Here is a 13,251-nt window from a genome sequence, read left to right on the forward strand (position 1 = left end):
GAGGAGGAGGAGGAGGAGGTGGAGGTCCAGAGAGGAGGAGGAGGAGGAGGAGGAGGTCCAGAGAGGAGGAGGAGGAGGAGGTGGAGGTCCAGAGAGGAGGAGGAGGAGGAGGAGGAGGTCCAGAGAGGAGGAGGAGGAGGAGGAGGTCCAGCTCAGTCTTACCCACAGCTGGTCGTCGTGTCCTGGTGGGCTCTTCTTGATGAAGGCTCCATAGTATGTGGCGATGTTCCTGTGGTGGGAGTACTTCTTCAACATGTTGATCTCCAGCTTGATCTCCTCCTCCTCGTCCTGCACACACACACACACACACACACACACACACACACACAGGTGTATATTACATCATATTGAGCGTGTTGGCGTCAGGTCACATTCATACGTGTGGCTCAGTCATGATGGCAGCATGAATATGATGGAACAGAGTGTGTGTGTGTGTGTGTGTGTGTGTGTGTGTGTGTGTGTGTGTGTGTGTGTGTGTGTGTGTGTGTGTGTGTGTGTGTATGTGTGTGTGTGTCTTACCTCGGTGACGTCCATGACCTTGATGGCGGCCAGCTGTCCGGTCTTGACATGGCGTCCCTGTGTGAGGACAGCAGGTCAGCATGTCAGTATGACCTCATTACAAACAAAACATACGTATATGTACTCATTCTGTCACCATGGTAACCATTATCAATACCTACAATACTGGTGATGCTCACACACAACTTCAAACGTTTAAAAAAGGCAGACAGACAGGAGGAGGAGGAGCTCAGATGAGAACAGAACTCTCTCACACACACACACACACACACACACACACACACACACACACACACACACACACACACACACACACACACACACACACACACACACACACACACACACACACACACACACACACACACACACACACACACACCAAAGCTGTGTGGATGAAGACCGTAGAGCCACACAGGCTGAGAACCCGTCTGCTCTGGGGTCTCTGGCCCCAGGAGGACTTCACCTGTGGGCCTGGACCTGAGACCCAGACGGTCACCATGGTAACAGGACCCGTCCCCTCAGAGACCTGGTGTGTGGGTGTGTGTGTGTGTGTGTGTGGATCTCTGCTTCAGGCTGCAGTCCAGCTGGAAGGAGACCAGCAGCACATCTGGCCCTGGTTAAGAGGAGGAGCCCAGAGGGAGGCGTGGCCCAGGGCCTCAGATAACCCCAACACAGCCACACCTCAGCCCCCCAAGGCCAGGGCCCCCCGCCCTAGCCAGGGGCCCCCCCAAGACCCGCTCACAGCCTTTAACAGGACCACAACACACAGAGACTGAGAGGAAGGAAAGGAGTGAGGAAGACCCAGAGGAGGCTGATGAAGAGATGCAGGCAGGAACGCCACTAATGTGTATCGATCAGAGTGCAGGGAGGATGAAGAGCAGAGGCCTTCATCATGACTCAGCATCCTATCAGACCACAGCTGGAACAGGAAGTGTGGAGCGGACAGTGTCTCCTGGTCATGTGTCTCCTGGTCATGCGTGTCCTGGAGCACACACATGTTGTTACACAGCAGGATGAGACAGAAGAGCTGGTTGGTCAGACACAAGCGTCCTCAGGCCAGATGTGTCAGTGTTTGTGGGACATGAGGCGAGGGGAGGCGTCCTCTGAGGGCGTGATGTGTGAAGGGGACAGGAAGGGGAGGGGCTACAGCAGGATGTACAGGGGCTCAGTGTGATGCTCTGGCTCCATGAGGACCACATGGACGCTCTCTGCTGAGAGCTCTAGCGCCCCCTGCTGCAGCATTCAGCCTCCAAACAGACGGCCCAGTGTGTGAGGGAGGAGCAGGACACACACACACACACACACACACACACACAGAGGACATTTGTAAGGGAAATGTGATCCTGTGGAGACGAGAGGAGAGAGACAAGAGAGGCGCTGTCGCTCTTTCAGCTCCTCTGTCTCATCTCAACACTGCTCAGATAATGAGGCGGCTCACACACACACACACACACACACACACACACACACAGAGGCAGCTCTGTGGTCAGTCGGGGGTCTTGTGACTCCATTAGGCTCAGAGGGTCACAGGACAAAGAGCTGGACCCTGGGTCAGCTGGAGAGGGAGAGGGAGTGTGCGTGCGTGTGCGTGTGCGTGTGTGTGCATGTGCGTGTGTGCGTGTGTGTGTGTGTGTGTGTGTGTGTGTGTGTGTTGCACGTTTACACACCAGCGACCCTCCTGCCAAATATCTCACACTGGGGGTGAAGAGGCTCCTCCCCTGGGCGTGGCCTCTGTGATCAGCTGGACCATCAGAGTCCAACACAATGTGTCTCAGGCTGCACAGACCTGGACCAGGACCTGGACCTGGACCTGAGGCTAAGGCTGGATTCAGTGTGTTTGTGTTCACACAGTAACATGAACAAGCGCTCCTGACAGACCGCCTCTGAGTGACAGCTGGTGGGCAGGAAGCTGAGAGCTGCAGCTCCTCTGAGCATCAACACACTGCAGAACCTACAGGAGGAGCAGAGGTCCCAGAGTGAGACTGAACCGGACCAACAGAACAACCTCAGAGGTCACAGCTGGACCCAGAGGAGAACATGTTATCAGTGTGTGTGTGTGTGTGTGTGTGTGTGTGTGTGTGTGTGTGTCTCAGTAGAGCAGCAGCAGCTCTGACTCCTCCTCCTCTCCTGGGCCCAGCAGGATTCCCATAGACAGGATATGAGATGTGGTTTAGGGGAGAGAGAGAGAGGAGCTGTGACCTCTGACCCCCCCATGCACTGATGCTCCACCAGCCTCTCCTCCGTGTGGAACCTTCTTGTTGTGGACCCAGAGCCGCCCCGGTCCTACCTGGGGTCCCAGTCTCCAGATTCTGCTCTCATATTGGACCGAGCGGTCTGAGTCATGTGACAGCGACGGACCAATCAGGTCCAACGTGTCAACATAACCCAGCCCTGGAGTCCCGCCCCCTTTGGCACCTTGAGGTGACGTCAGTCAGGTGATGCATCAGACGTTACTCACACGAAAACAACGAGATCACAAACTGTTGCGACACACACACACACACACACACACACACACACACACACTCCCCCCCCCGCATGACGCACTGTGGGAAGCAGACATGGCGGCGGATTGATGGGAATTCTTTTGTTCGAGCGCTGGATCCAGAGCAGCTGTATAGAGCAGCAGCTGTGTAGAGCAGCTGTGGCCTCACCTTGTAGACTTGTCCATAGGTTCCATTCCCCACGACCTCCACCAGCTCAAAGATCCCTGCGGGGTCCTGGGGAGACAAAGACAGGAGGCGTCGGTGCGCGTCTAAACGCTGCGTGTGCGCAGGAGGTCCAGCTGCTGCGCTGCGCTGCTGCACGAACAAAGGAGCGCAGCGGCGGAAACACAGCAGCGGGAAAAACAGCGAGCTAACGCGGCGGAGCCTCCGCGGGGCCCCGGGGAACCTCCGTGGGGCTCTGCGGGGGCTCCGCGGCGCCTCCGGCCGCTCGGCGGTGTCGCTGTGTCGGACACAAAGGCTGCACTCACCCGCAGAGACGCCAGGTCGATGTCTACCAGACTTTTGGCCGGAGAGTCGTTCGCCATCTTTCCGCTGTGTTGTGTTCCTTCAGGTCCGCTTCACTCCGGCTGGGTCATCAGTGGAGAGTCCGGAGGATCGAGTGAAAGCCGCGCGCCGCCTGTTCCTGATTCTGGGCTCCGCTCTCAGCACTGATCGCTCTGTGGTCGAGACTCCATGTTGAGGTGGCAGAGCCCTGTTCTGCTCCGAGAGCCGTCAAGCCGCCCGCAGCCACCACCGGCACATCCGCCCGGGACCTTCAACATAAAAGCCTCATGCCCTGTCTGTTTGAAAATGACAAAAAAAACACATGAACATTTGGTGAAATGTTATTATAGATACAAGCACAGTAAAAACAAATACATTATTCTACTATTATTTTTACCTTTCTTCCCTCCATTGTAGCTTCGTGCCCTTATTTTATTATTATAGTTTTTATAATTGCGATTTTGAGATATTTAATTTAATTCTTTTATTTAAATAATATAATTATTTAATATATATAAAGATAGATAGGAACATAATTGAAACACGGCGCTTGATTTCTGTCTGAACTCATTCTGTACTGTAAGAATAGAACCAACTCATTTCATTGTGGAACCATATACGCCCAACTTCCGGTTCTCTCCTGCCTGCTGTTGTGTAACTGGACGCGGCCGTGATTGAAATCCGCACAAACACAGGAAGCCGGGCGGCAGGGCGGGGCCTCCATATGATCCACATGCTATAGGAACGATCGATCACTGATTTACACAAACAAGCGCCCCTCAGTCTACGTGTCAGCGTCTATAAGCACCACACACACACAGCAGAGGGGCCATCTCACACACACACACACACACACACTCAGCATCCTCCCGGTCATGCGCATGTGAGGCTCCCTGTCAGTCATCATGGGTGTGGCAGTGATCAGAGTGATGCTGCAGAGGGACGCGGCTCGTTCCGCTCACACACATGAAGAGTCTCGAGTCAGGTCCGAGTCAGGACCCGGAGTCTTAAAGGAGTCACAGCCGGATCAGTTCACTCAGACTGTAAATACGTCATCAAACTGTAATGTGATGAAAATGCATCTTAAGTCATCTTTCAGTCTACAGGTGAACACTGCGATAGGTGTGTGTGTGTGTGTGTGTGTGTGTTGCGTTATTAAGCTGTGATGACTGAGCTGCAGCAGGAGGACTCAGACTCAGACTCAGACTCAGACTCACAGGTGGATCAGGCAGAGCAGCAGCTGGACACAAACGCTTCAACACACAGGTGAGACACACACACACACCCACACACCCGGAAGTCCACTTACAGAGCTTCTGCTGTATGATGAGCACATACAGGTGAGTCATGATGAAGATCTGTAACAGATTAGTGTTACCATGGCGATAAGGGTTGTGCCCAGGCCTCACACACGCGCACGCGCACGCACGGACGCACGCACACACACACACACACACACACACACACACACACACACACACACCTCATGGTGCATTCAGCCTGAACGGTCTGTGGCTGCAGCTTTAAAGCGATATCCTGACCCCTGGCGGACGGCTCGTGTTACTGCAGGCGCGGTCATGTTGCAGAAGTGAGTTTGTCCTGTAAAACACAACAACTCAGCCAAGATGACGTAATAAAGAAGCTGGGAAGGATCAATACATGTGATCATGTTTGAAGTGACAGAGGAAGAACTAACATGAGGTTTGTTTACATGGAGCATTGTTTAGTATGACGTCATAGTTTAGTGAGCACACACCTTGCTTCTCTTCACTTCCTCTTCCTGGGTGATGACAGCGAGCACTTTGGTCTCATTCACTGTAAGGGAACGCAGCTGCCACTAGAGGGCGCAATGCAGGAAACAAAGGTGTGTGTGTGTGTGTGCCCGTGCTGTCGTGATTGACAGACACCCATTCAAGAGAGAGAGAGAGAGAGACAGAGAGAGACAGAGAGAGAGAGAGAGAGAGAGAGAGAGAGGAGAGAGAGAGAGACAGAGACAGAGAGAGAGAGAGAGAGAGAGAGAGAGAGAGAGGAGAGAGAGAGAGAGAGGGAGAGAGAGAGAGAGAGAGAGAGACAGAGAGGGAGGGAGGGAGGGAGAGAGACAGACAGACAGACAGACAGACAGACAGACAGACGAGCAGAGAGAGAGACAGGCGGAGAGAGAGACAGGCACAACGCTTTAAAGGCTCAAAATGTTTAAATACAGGACAGAGAAACATTTGGTTGATCTAATGTGATCTGATTCAGAATGATGTTCTGTCTGACATGAAACCAAATAAAGGTTCAGCTTCTTTATGTTCATGCTGTCATGGTAACAGGAAACAGTTTCATGATGATATTTGTTTTGTGAGCCCGAACCCACCAAGGGTGGGATGTGCATGTGTGTGACAGCATGCGTGTGTGTGTGTATGTGTGTGTGTGTGTGTGTGTGTATGTGCGTGTGTGTATGTGCGTGTGTGTGTGTGTGTATGTGCGTGTGTGTGAGTGTGTATGTGCGTGTGTGTGTGTGTGTGTGTGTGTGTATGTGCGTGTGTGTGAGTGTGTGTGTGTGTGTGTGTGTGTGTGTGTGTGTGTGTGTGTGTGTGTGTGTGTATGTGCGTGTGTGTGAGTGTGTATGTGCGTGTGTGTGAGTGTGTACCAACACTACTTGCTCCCAATTTTTTACATATCAAACGTTGGAGATCACACACACACACACACACACACATGCATCGCTCACAGTCGCTCTATAAATAAGTCACGTCTCAGGAACATCTGTTAACATCAGAAGGTTTGATTGACATCAGTCAGCGATGAGTTGGCAGCATGTTTGTATTGATTTATTGATCACCAGTTATTAGATCAGATCAGTGTGGATTGTTGTGTTACAGCAGAAAGAAGCAACCAGAAACATCAGCGACAAATATGATGTCATCAATGAAAAAGCAGAATGTGAAGAAGAAGAAGAAGTCGAAGTAAAGACGGATCAGAACATCTGGACTTTAAATGAGAGAATCATTACACATGGACTCCAGGCCACATGTTCTCCCTCTGCCCCAGGCTCCTCCACTGCTGCTCCGGTTACTTCCACACGCTGGCCACCTTCATCCCTCCCCTCATGTTCCCATCTTCATCTGACTCACACCACTCTAACTCCTCACAGAAGGAGGAGATCCTGCTCACCTCTCTGCTCCCTCAGCCCTCCCTCAGTGTCACACAGGCTGAAGGCAATGTCTCCCTCATTATGAGGGAGGGGCCACACTGTGAGGGAGGGGCCACACTGTGAGGGAGGGGCCACACTGTGAGGGAGGGGCCACACTGGAGGGAGGGGCCACACTGGAGGGAGGGGCCACACTGATGAGTTCAATCAGACATGGCAACCGTTTCTCTCTTACTTCACAGATCTACAGGCGATGACGGACCAGTGAGTGAAAACATGAACACACAACACTTCCTCTTTATTCTTTCATTTTATTTGACATCCCAGACGGGACAGGTCAGGTCGGGTCGGGTCGGGTCGGGTCTATGATGCTGTACTCGCCTACATGGCTGTTTGACACGCTTTCCCCCTCTTTCTGTGTAGAACATGATCTCCAAAATATCTTATCAATGTATGAGCAGGGTCAAAGGTTAGATTCAATAAAAACACATAGCAAAAAAAGAGAGAGACACACACACACACACACACACACACACACACACACACACACACACACACACACACACACACACACACACACACACACACACACACACACACACACACGTTGTTCTGTATCATAAATAGACAAAGGTGTGTTGTTAAGAACATTTGGACGTTTCCATGATAGAAGCTGTTAAAGAGTAATAAGTTAAATCATAATCAGTCAGGAAACCACAGAGCAGAGGTCCAGGGTCTGTGGACCTGTAAGGATGCTACAAGGGGTCAAAGGTCAACGCTGCCTATTTACACAGAGTCTCCATCTGAAGCTTTAGGCCGTGATGTGGATCTATAGATCTATAGATCTATGGTCTGCTGATCTAAGCTGCTCTGCTCTTTGACCTCCTTCATGTGTCAGAGCGTCGCAGCTCAGCCTGCCTGGAGGTGCTGCAGTGCTCCTGTGAGGGGCGACGAGTCAGCGGCCTGAGCTCAGCTGTCTGCTCAGCCTCAGCTGTCTGCTCAGCCTCAGCTGTTACACATACAAACGTTATGTAAAGTTAGAATGTAAAACTTTGTCAGAGGATTCAAATCTGAGCCGCAGCGTCCAGCAGAGCTCCTCTAGCAGGAGGAGCGTCGCTCTAGGGCACAGAGACGCCGCCTCCTTCAGTCCAGCAGGAAGTCGGGGCTCGGGTAGCCGAACAGGCGGAAGTCTCCTTGGTAACGTGCGTAGAGGCGGCGCACGTCCCTCCTGCTGATGTCAGAGAAGTAGCGCTCCACCTTGGTTCTGTTGTAGCGAGTGATGCCGGGCGGGATGGGGGGGTAGGACACCAGCTGCTCGATGCCGGCGGCGCTGAGGATGTGCGGGGCGTCTCGCTCCAGCGTCTCGTGGTGACCGACGGCGCTGTAGTGGATCTCGCAGGGCGCGCACAGCTCGGCGTACGTCACCCAGTGGATGATGTGGTCGCCGAACTGCCGGTCCATACGCCGCCGGCCCTCACCGTCGCCCAGGTAGCGGACAAAGTCTTCGAAGCGCAGGCCGGTGCCGGGGCGCTCGCTGTCGCGGTGCAGCTTCCTGTACTTGCGGACGATGGCCGGGGCGATGTCATGTTTGTACCACGGCTCAAAGCGAGGATTCTTCACAAACTTATCCTTAAAGGCCGAGATGAGACGCTCGAACGGATCACGCACGATGAAGAACTTAAAGTAGGAGCTCAACCTGAGGAGGAAGAGGAAGGGCCAATCAGGGGACAGAAGAGAGGAGAAGCACAGGGTCAGAGGTCAGACAGGGGTGTGTGTGTGTGTGTGTCTCACCTGTGTGTGATCTCAGGTGGGCTCAGAGTGGAGAGGCGTGGCAGGCCGTTCTTCTCGTGGTCGTGGACGAGGCTCTCTGGGATGTCCTCCACACTGGAGTACGCGCCTGAGGACAGAGACCGGTCGTTACACTTTAGTTCCCTCCAGCTCTGTGGACCCTGTGGGGTCTCTGTGGACCCTGTGTGGACCCTGTGGGGTCTCTGTGGACCCTGTGGGGTCTCTGTGGACCCTGTGTGGACCCTGTGGGGACCCTGTGGGGTCTCTGTGGACCCTGTGTGGACCCTGCAGACCCAGACTCACCGTTCAGGACCATCAGGACCTTCTTCCACTGAGTGTTTCCCACCTTGGGCGTCTGGCAGAAGAGGATCTTGTGTTTGTCGCAGACGAAGATTCGATCCAGGACGAACCTGTTGATGTGGACGTGTGTGAGGTTCCTGAGGGACAGGTCCTCACACACGCTGCTCACAAGCTCCGCCCTCTTCTCCACCACAGAGGGCCAGTCTGCTGCTGAGGGCTGCGAGGGGACAGACAGACACCGTGAGACGAGTGATGGGCATTCAGGCTCCTTTAAGAGAGCCGGTTCTTTTGGCTGCAAAGTGGCTCCAGACATTTCTTGTTGCTTAAATCAATTTATTACCAAATGATGTGTAAAATTAAACATACATTTTATGCACTAATAGAAATGTACAACTGTCAAGGTTCAAGAGTTCACTGTGATTGACACTGAATAACGGGAAGTGTGCCAACCTGAGATATCACAAGTCATGATTTGTGTTTCAGGAAACAAATAGAGAACAAATAGAGAGCGTTTGACATTTATCATTGATACCCACTTCTTCTTTTTCCAAGACATCTGTCCAAGACAGTCGGGGTACAGATCAGCCCCCACCAAATTGTTTATTCCACAAACCCACACATACTGTGTACACATCACACATACTACACACCCACCGAAACATACAGAAGCACAACACACTTACACCTCGTTGCACTCTCCTGCAGACAGCCCTGCTCTCTGTATGATCTGTGTCTGAGCCTGACCCCCTGACCCCCTGACCCCTGCTCTCTGTATGATCTGTGTCTGAGCCTGACCCCCTGCTCTCTGCATGATCTGTGTCTGAGCCTGACCCCCTGACCCCCTGCTCTCTGTATGATCTGTGTCTGAGCCTGACCCCCTGACCCCCTGCTCTCTGTATGGTCTGAGCCTGACCCCCTGACCGCCTGCTCTCTGTATGATCTGTGTCTGAGCCTGACCCCCTGACCCCCTGCTCTCTGTATGATCTGTGTCTTGAAGCTTCAATAAACTAACACGTGATAAGTCTTTTCTGTCTGGACTGCTGTTTATTCCTCAGAAATTGCCAGAACAGGACACCTGCAGACACAGGCTAGTCCGGGTCCTGGTGGACCGGGTTCTGGTGTCTCACCTGCTCTGTGGGCTGCAGCTTCGCCGGTTCGGACGCTGCGGCGGCTTGGACCGCTTTGGTTCCAGGGACCGTCCAGGTCTGCGCGCCGCTCCGCTCCCCGTAATCTGGAGACACAAAGCGGCAGGTCATGAGGACTGTGCCCCCGGCAGCGCCCCCATGCGGCCGTGAGGAGCTCCTCTTACCGTCCACGGCCCTGAAGCTGATGAACTTACTGACGAACACCAGGAGCAGCAGAACCCAGCCGCACGCCCCGAGCAGCAGCCAGTGGGGCCGCATGGAGACCCGGGGAGGGACACACCGGGACACCTGCTCCGGTGTGCTCCGTCACGCTGCTCTGGAGGTTTAAACCTGAATGTAACTGACCGACAGCTCCGCTACTGTAGCGGTTCTGCTCTCGGCGCTACTGTTAGCTGTCCTGTGTGGCTAACAGCTATGATGCTAATATCCTTCGACTACTTTGTTAGCCAAACCCTTGATAGCACCGCTGCTAGCTGCTCGGTTAGCCGCCCAGCTAGCCGCACTGCCCCGGGACGAAGCTCGCCAACAGCCGCCGGGTCGGTGAGCTCCTCAGACTCGCGGAGCGGGCCTCACCTTCCCCTCCGCCTTGCCTCGGAGCTTCGGATAGACTCGGACTCTGGAGCGGCTGACTGACGGAGCCGCCGGAGCTTCTTCCTCTTCTGACTGCCGCTGGAAGTGTCTCCCCCTGCCGGCAGCACCGGGGAGCTGCAGCGCTCTGGTTGGTCAGCGTGTCTGAACCCTCAGGGTCAGTTTGATCTGACCCGCTCGGCTGTGGAGGTCCAGGTTCTGTGAAATCTGTGGTCCTGAGGGTTCAAATCAGCCATCTGTGGCGTTTAACTAGGTGAACATTGTATGGTGACCTTTGACCTCATGGGGTGAGCCTGTGAGGTTTGTGTTCAGTCTAACCTGTGAGTCTGAACTCAGCTCAGATTCAACTCCTCTTCCTCCTCTCCCTGAGCAGGATGAAGCATCTGGAGCTCCTGAGCCAAACATCAAGCTGCTGCGTGGGTCAAGATCCTGGAATGTGTGGAATCTGGTCTGGTTTAGATCAAAGTGCTTCTCACTAATGGGATCAGTCTGTCCTCATTAAGGATCACAGAGTCCCAGCAGCTAAACTCTTGCCTCATGTGGGGTCAAAGAGTCTCCCTGGAGACAGGCGTGACCTCAGACATGTTTATAACCTTGATGTGTTACAGAGAGAACAGAGACCACAGAAAACATACAAAGAGATTTATTTTCAACTTTTATTCCCTGACAGAGGATCTTTAGTTCTCATCCACATTGACCGTCTGCAGACCTGCAGGAGACAGAGAGAGAGGCTTCATTCAGACTGAGGCTTCATGGTCATGTTAGTCTGTAAGGTACACGCGTGTTTACTCACCCTTGCATGTGGTGACGGGGACATATGTGACTAGCGTGTAGAGTTTGTTGGGGGAGTCCTCGTCCTCGTTACGCTTCCTGGACAGACGCACGCGCATCCTGTACGGCACGTTCCTGCAGAGACACCAGGACACATCAACACAACATCCTGTCCTTCAAGACCAGAACACTGAGTCCCTCAAGAGCTCAGGTCCTAGGTTAGACTTCACTCGCAGTGTGTAAAGCTCTAAAGAAGATGAAGCATGCAGAGCATCACTAAACCAGTTTGAGTCAGTGAAGGGTTAAAGAGTCTGAGCTCCTTTAGAATAAAGACTCAGAGACAGAGAGTCTACATTCACACTTCAACTGCATCCACTCAACTATCAGCACTCACTTAGTCAAGCCGAGTGTGTGTGTGTGTGTGTGAGAGAGAGTGAATGAGTGAAAGTGTGTGTGAGTGACAGTGTGTGAGAGTGAGTGTGAGAGTGAGTGTGAGAGAGTGTGAGAGAGTGTGTGTGTGTGGTGAGTGAGAGTGAGAGTGAGTGAGAGTGAGTGTGTGTGTGTGTGCTCACCTCACACCCTTGCTCCACACAGCCTTATTCAGACGTGTGTCTATGCGGACATCAGGCGTTCCCATCTCTTTGACAGCAAACTTCCGGATCTCATTGATGGCTCGTGGAGCTCTGCGCTTAAAACCCCTGAGGAGCAGACAGAGAAGACAGAGCAGTTAGACACAGAGTCAGGCAGACACACACACAGGCAGACACACACCCGATACATTGTGTGGAGCACAGGAACTCAAGATCTGCTTCAAGGAAAGCTGATCTGAAGACTCTGGACCTGACTGAGACTAACCAGCAGCCTGGTTAGGCCCTGCCTGTCCGAATGAAGGTCCAGGTGTCTCAGATGAAGCTTCCCTGGACCAGGACCTGATTCATCTCTGCTCTTTTGATGCCTCAGGTTATTTCAGTACAGACTCAAGTTATTTAACCATAATCACTCCTTCCCCTTTTCTAGACTTCATACTTTGATTACATTAAGAGCTAAAATCCTGAAGGGTGAAGAAGCTACAAACAAGCCAACACTACCCAGAAGACCCACATGAGACCGGCTGGAGCTCCAGCCCCTAATGCCCCCCTGACCCCCGGCTCACTCACACTCCGTGGATGCGCTTGTGGATGTTGATGGTGTACTCTCGGGTCACAACCTCGTTGATGGCCGATCGGCCCTTCTTCTTCTCTCCTTTCTTAGTCGGGGCCATCTGCAGACAACAACAAGGCAAAGCTCACCGTCACTCACATTCACACACAGCCGGCTAGCATGTAGCGTTAGCATGTAGCGCGACTCCGGGGTGTCTCAATTAAGCTAACCGGGTAAACGAGCGTTTGAGCGGCGCTGCCGGTGCTCCAGACCCGGACACGGTCCAGGTCCGGACACGGAGCCGCGGGGTGCAGCGGCACGTCAGCAGGCCGCTCGGTGCCGCTCGGCCCGCCTGCTGCCGCCGCACACACTCAAAGCTTTTCTACATTATTATTCAGCTCCATCCGCTTCAATAACCTCACACAAGCACCGGCACAGCGCTCATCTACACATTAATATCAAATATGGAGGCAGATATGAGCGTAGAAGCGGCGGATGGAGGCGGATTGAGACAAAGTTTGAGCCGCGGATTCACTCACCTCGTCTCAGTTTGAGGCGGAAGTCAGAAGGACTGTTTTCCAGCGGAGGATTGTGGGTAGAGACTCCCGGTCCGCTCTATATAATGTCCGGCAGAAACAAACCGAGGAACTTTGTTTCCGGGATCGATTAAGATCGATTTTCCAAAACCGTTTGAGGAAACATTTTGTTTTTAAACATTGCATTATCTGAAAGACCAACGGAGCAGTTTGTACTTTGATGACGCGTTTATTATTACATAATTGATCGTTAGATTCTCTCCTTTTGTGTCCACAGAAATGAACTAAAGTGGATTAGACACACATTTACTCAAATCTCAAGCGGCCACAACAGA

At 52.9% G+C, this 13,251-nt stretch overlaps 2 protein-coding genes and 1 pseudogene across 2 annotated transcripts; all 3 read right to left on the bottom strand.

Annotated features, from left to right (window-relative positions):
• LOC142989477 (mitogen-activated protein kinase kinase kinase kinase 4-like) overlaps positions 1 to 3,802 on the bottom strand; it is a 10,406-nt pseudogene extending 6,604 nt beyond the window's left edge.
• A 2,543-nt stretch (positions 3,803 to 6,345) lies between these two features.
• chst10 (carbohydrate sulfotransferase 10) lies at positions 6,346 to 10,639 on the bottom strand. The gene is made up of 5 exons (XM_076139006.1): positions 10,046 to 10,639; positions 9,864 to 9,967; positions 8,740 to 8,953; positions 8,440 to 8,545; positions 6,346 to 8,344 (listed from the first exon to the last, which is right to left on the bottom strand). The coding sequence occupies exons 1-5, from the start codon at positions 10,137 to 10,139 to the stop codon at positions 7,792 to 7,794; spliced, it is 1,071 nt and encodes a 356-aa protein (XP_075995121.1). The 5' UTR covers positions 10,140 to 10,639; the 3' UTR covers positions 6,346 to 7,791.
• A 457-nt stretch (positions 10,640 to 11,096) lies between these two features.
• On the bottom strand, positions 11,097 to 13,010 carry rpl31 (ribosomal protein L31). The gene is made up of 5 exons (XM_076139007.1): positions 12,920 to 13,010; positions 12,398 to 12,501; positions 11,813 to 11,938; positions 11,263 to 11,375; positions 11,097 to 11,178 (listed from the first exon to the last, which is right to left on the bottom strand). Exons 2-5 carry the CDS (start codon positions 12,499 to 12,501, stop codon positions 11,147 to 11,149), a joined length of 375 nt encoding a protein of 124 aa, XP_075995122.1. The 5' UTR covers positions 12,920 to 13,010; the 3' UTR covers positions 11,097 to 11,146.
• Between the last annotated feature and the right edge of the window lie 241 nt (positions 13,011 to 13,251).

The sequence above is a fragment of the Genypterus blacodes genome, unplaced genomic scaffold, assembly GCF_046128005.1.
Source record: "Genypterus blacodes isolate CSIRO-AG114 ecotype Tasmania unplaced genomic scaffold, CSIRO-AGI_Gbla_v1 ptg000429l_1, whole genome shotgun sequence".
Lineage (NCBI taxonomy): Eukaryota > Metazoa > Chordata > Actinopteri > Ophidiiformes > Ophidiidae > Genypterus > Genypterus blacodes.

Excerpts from the sequence above, each read along its gene's own strand:
- chst10 (XM_076139006.1), bottom strand. The coding sequence starts at position 10,139 with ATGCGGCCCCACTGGCTGCTGCTCGGGGCGTGCGGCTGGGTTCTGCTG. Across the intron at positions 9,968-10,045 it reads CAGCTTCAGGGCCGTGGACG|ATTACGGGGAGCGGAGCGGC; the intron begins GTAAGAGGAGCT and ends TTGTGTCTCCAG. Across the intron at positions 8,546-8,739 it reads GGTCCTGATGGTCCTGAACG|GCGCGTACTCCAGTGTGGAG; the intron begins GTGAGTCTGGGT and ends CTCTGTCCTCAG.
- rpl31 (XM_076139007.1), bottom strand. The coding sequence starts at position 12,501 with ATGGCCCCGACTAAGAAAGGAGAGAAGAAGAAGGGCCGATCGGCCATC. Across the intron at positions 11,939-12,397 it reads CACAAGCGCATCCACGGAGT|GGGTTTTAAGCGCAGAGCTC; the intron begins GTGAGTGAGCCG and ends TCTGCTCCTCAG. Across the intron at positions 11,179-11,262 it reads CCCCGTCACCACATGCAAGG|GTCTGCAGACGGTCAATGTG; the intron begins GTGAGTAAACAC and ends TGTCTCCTGCAG.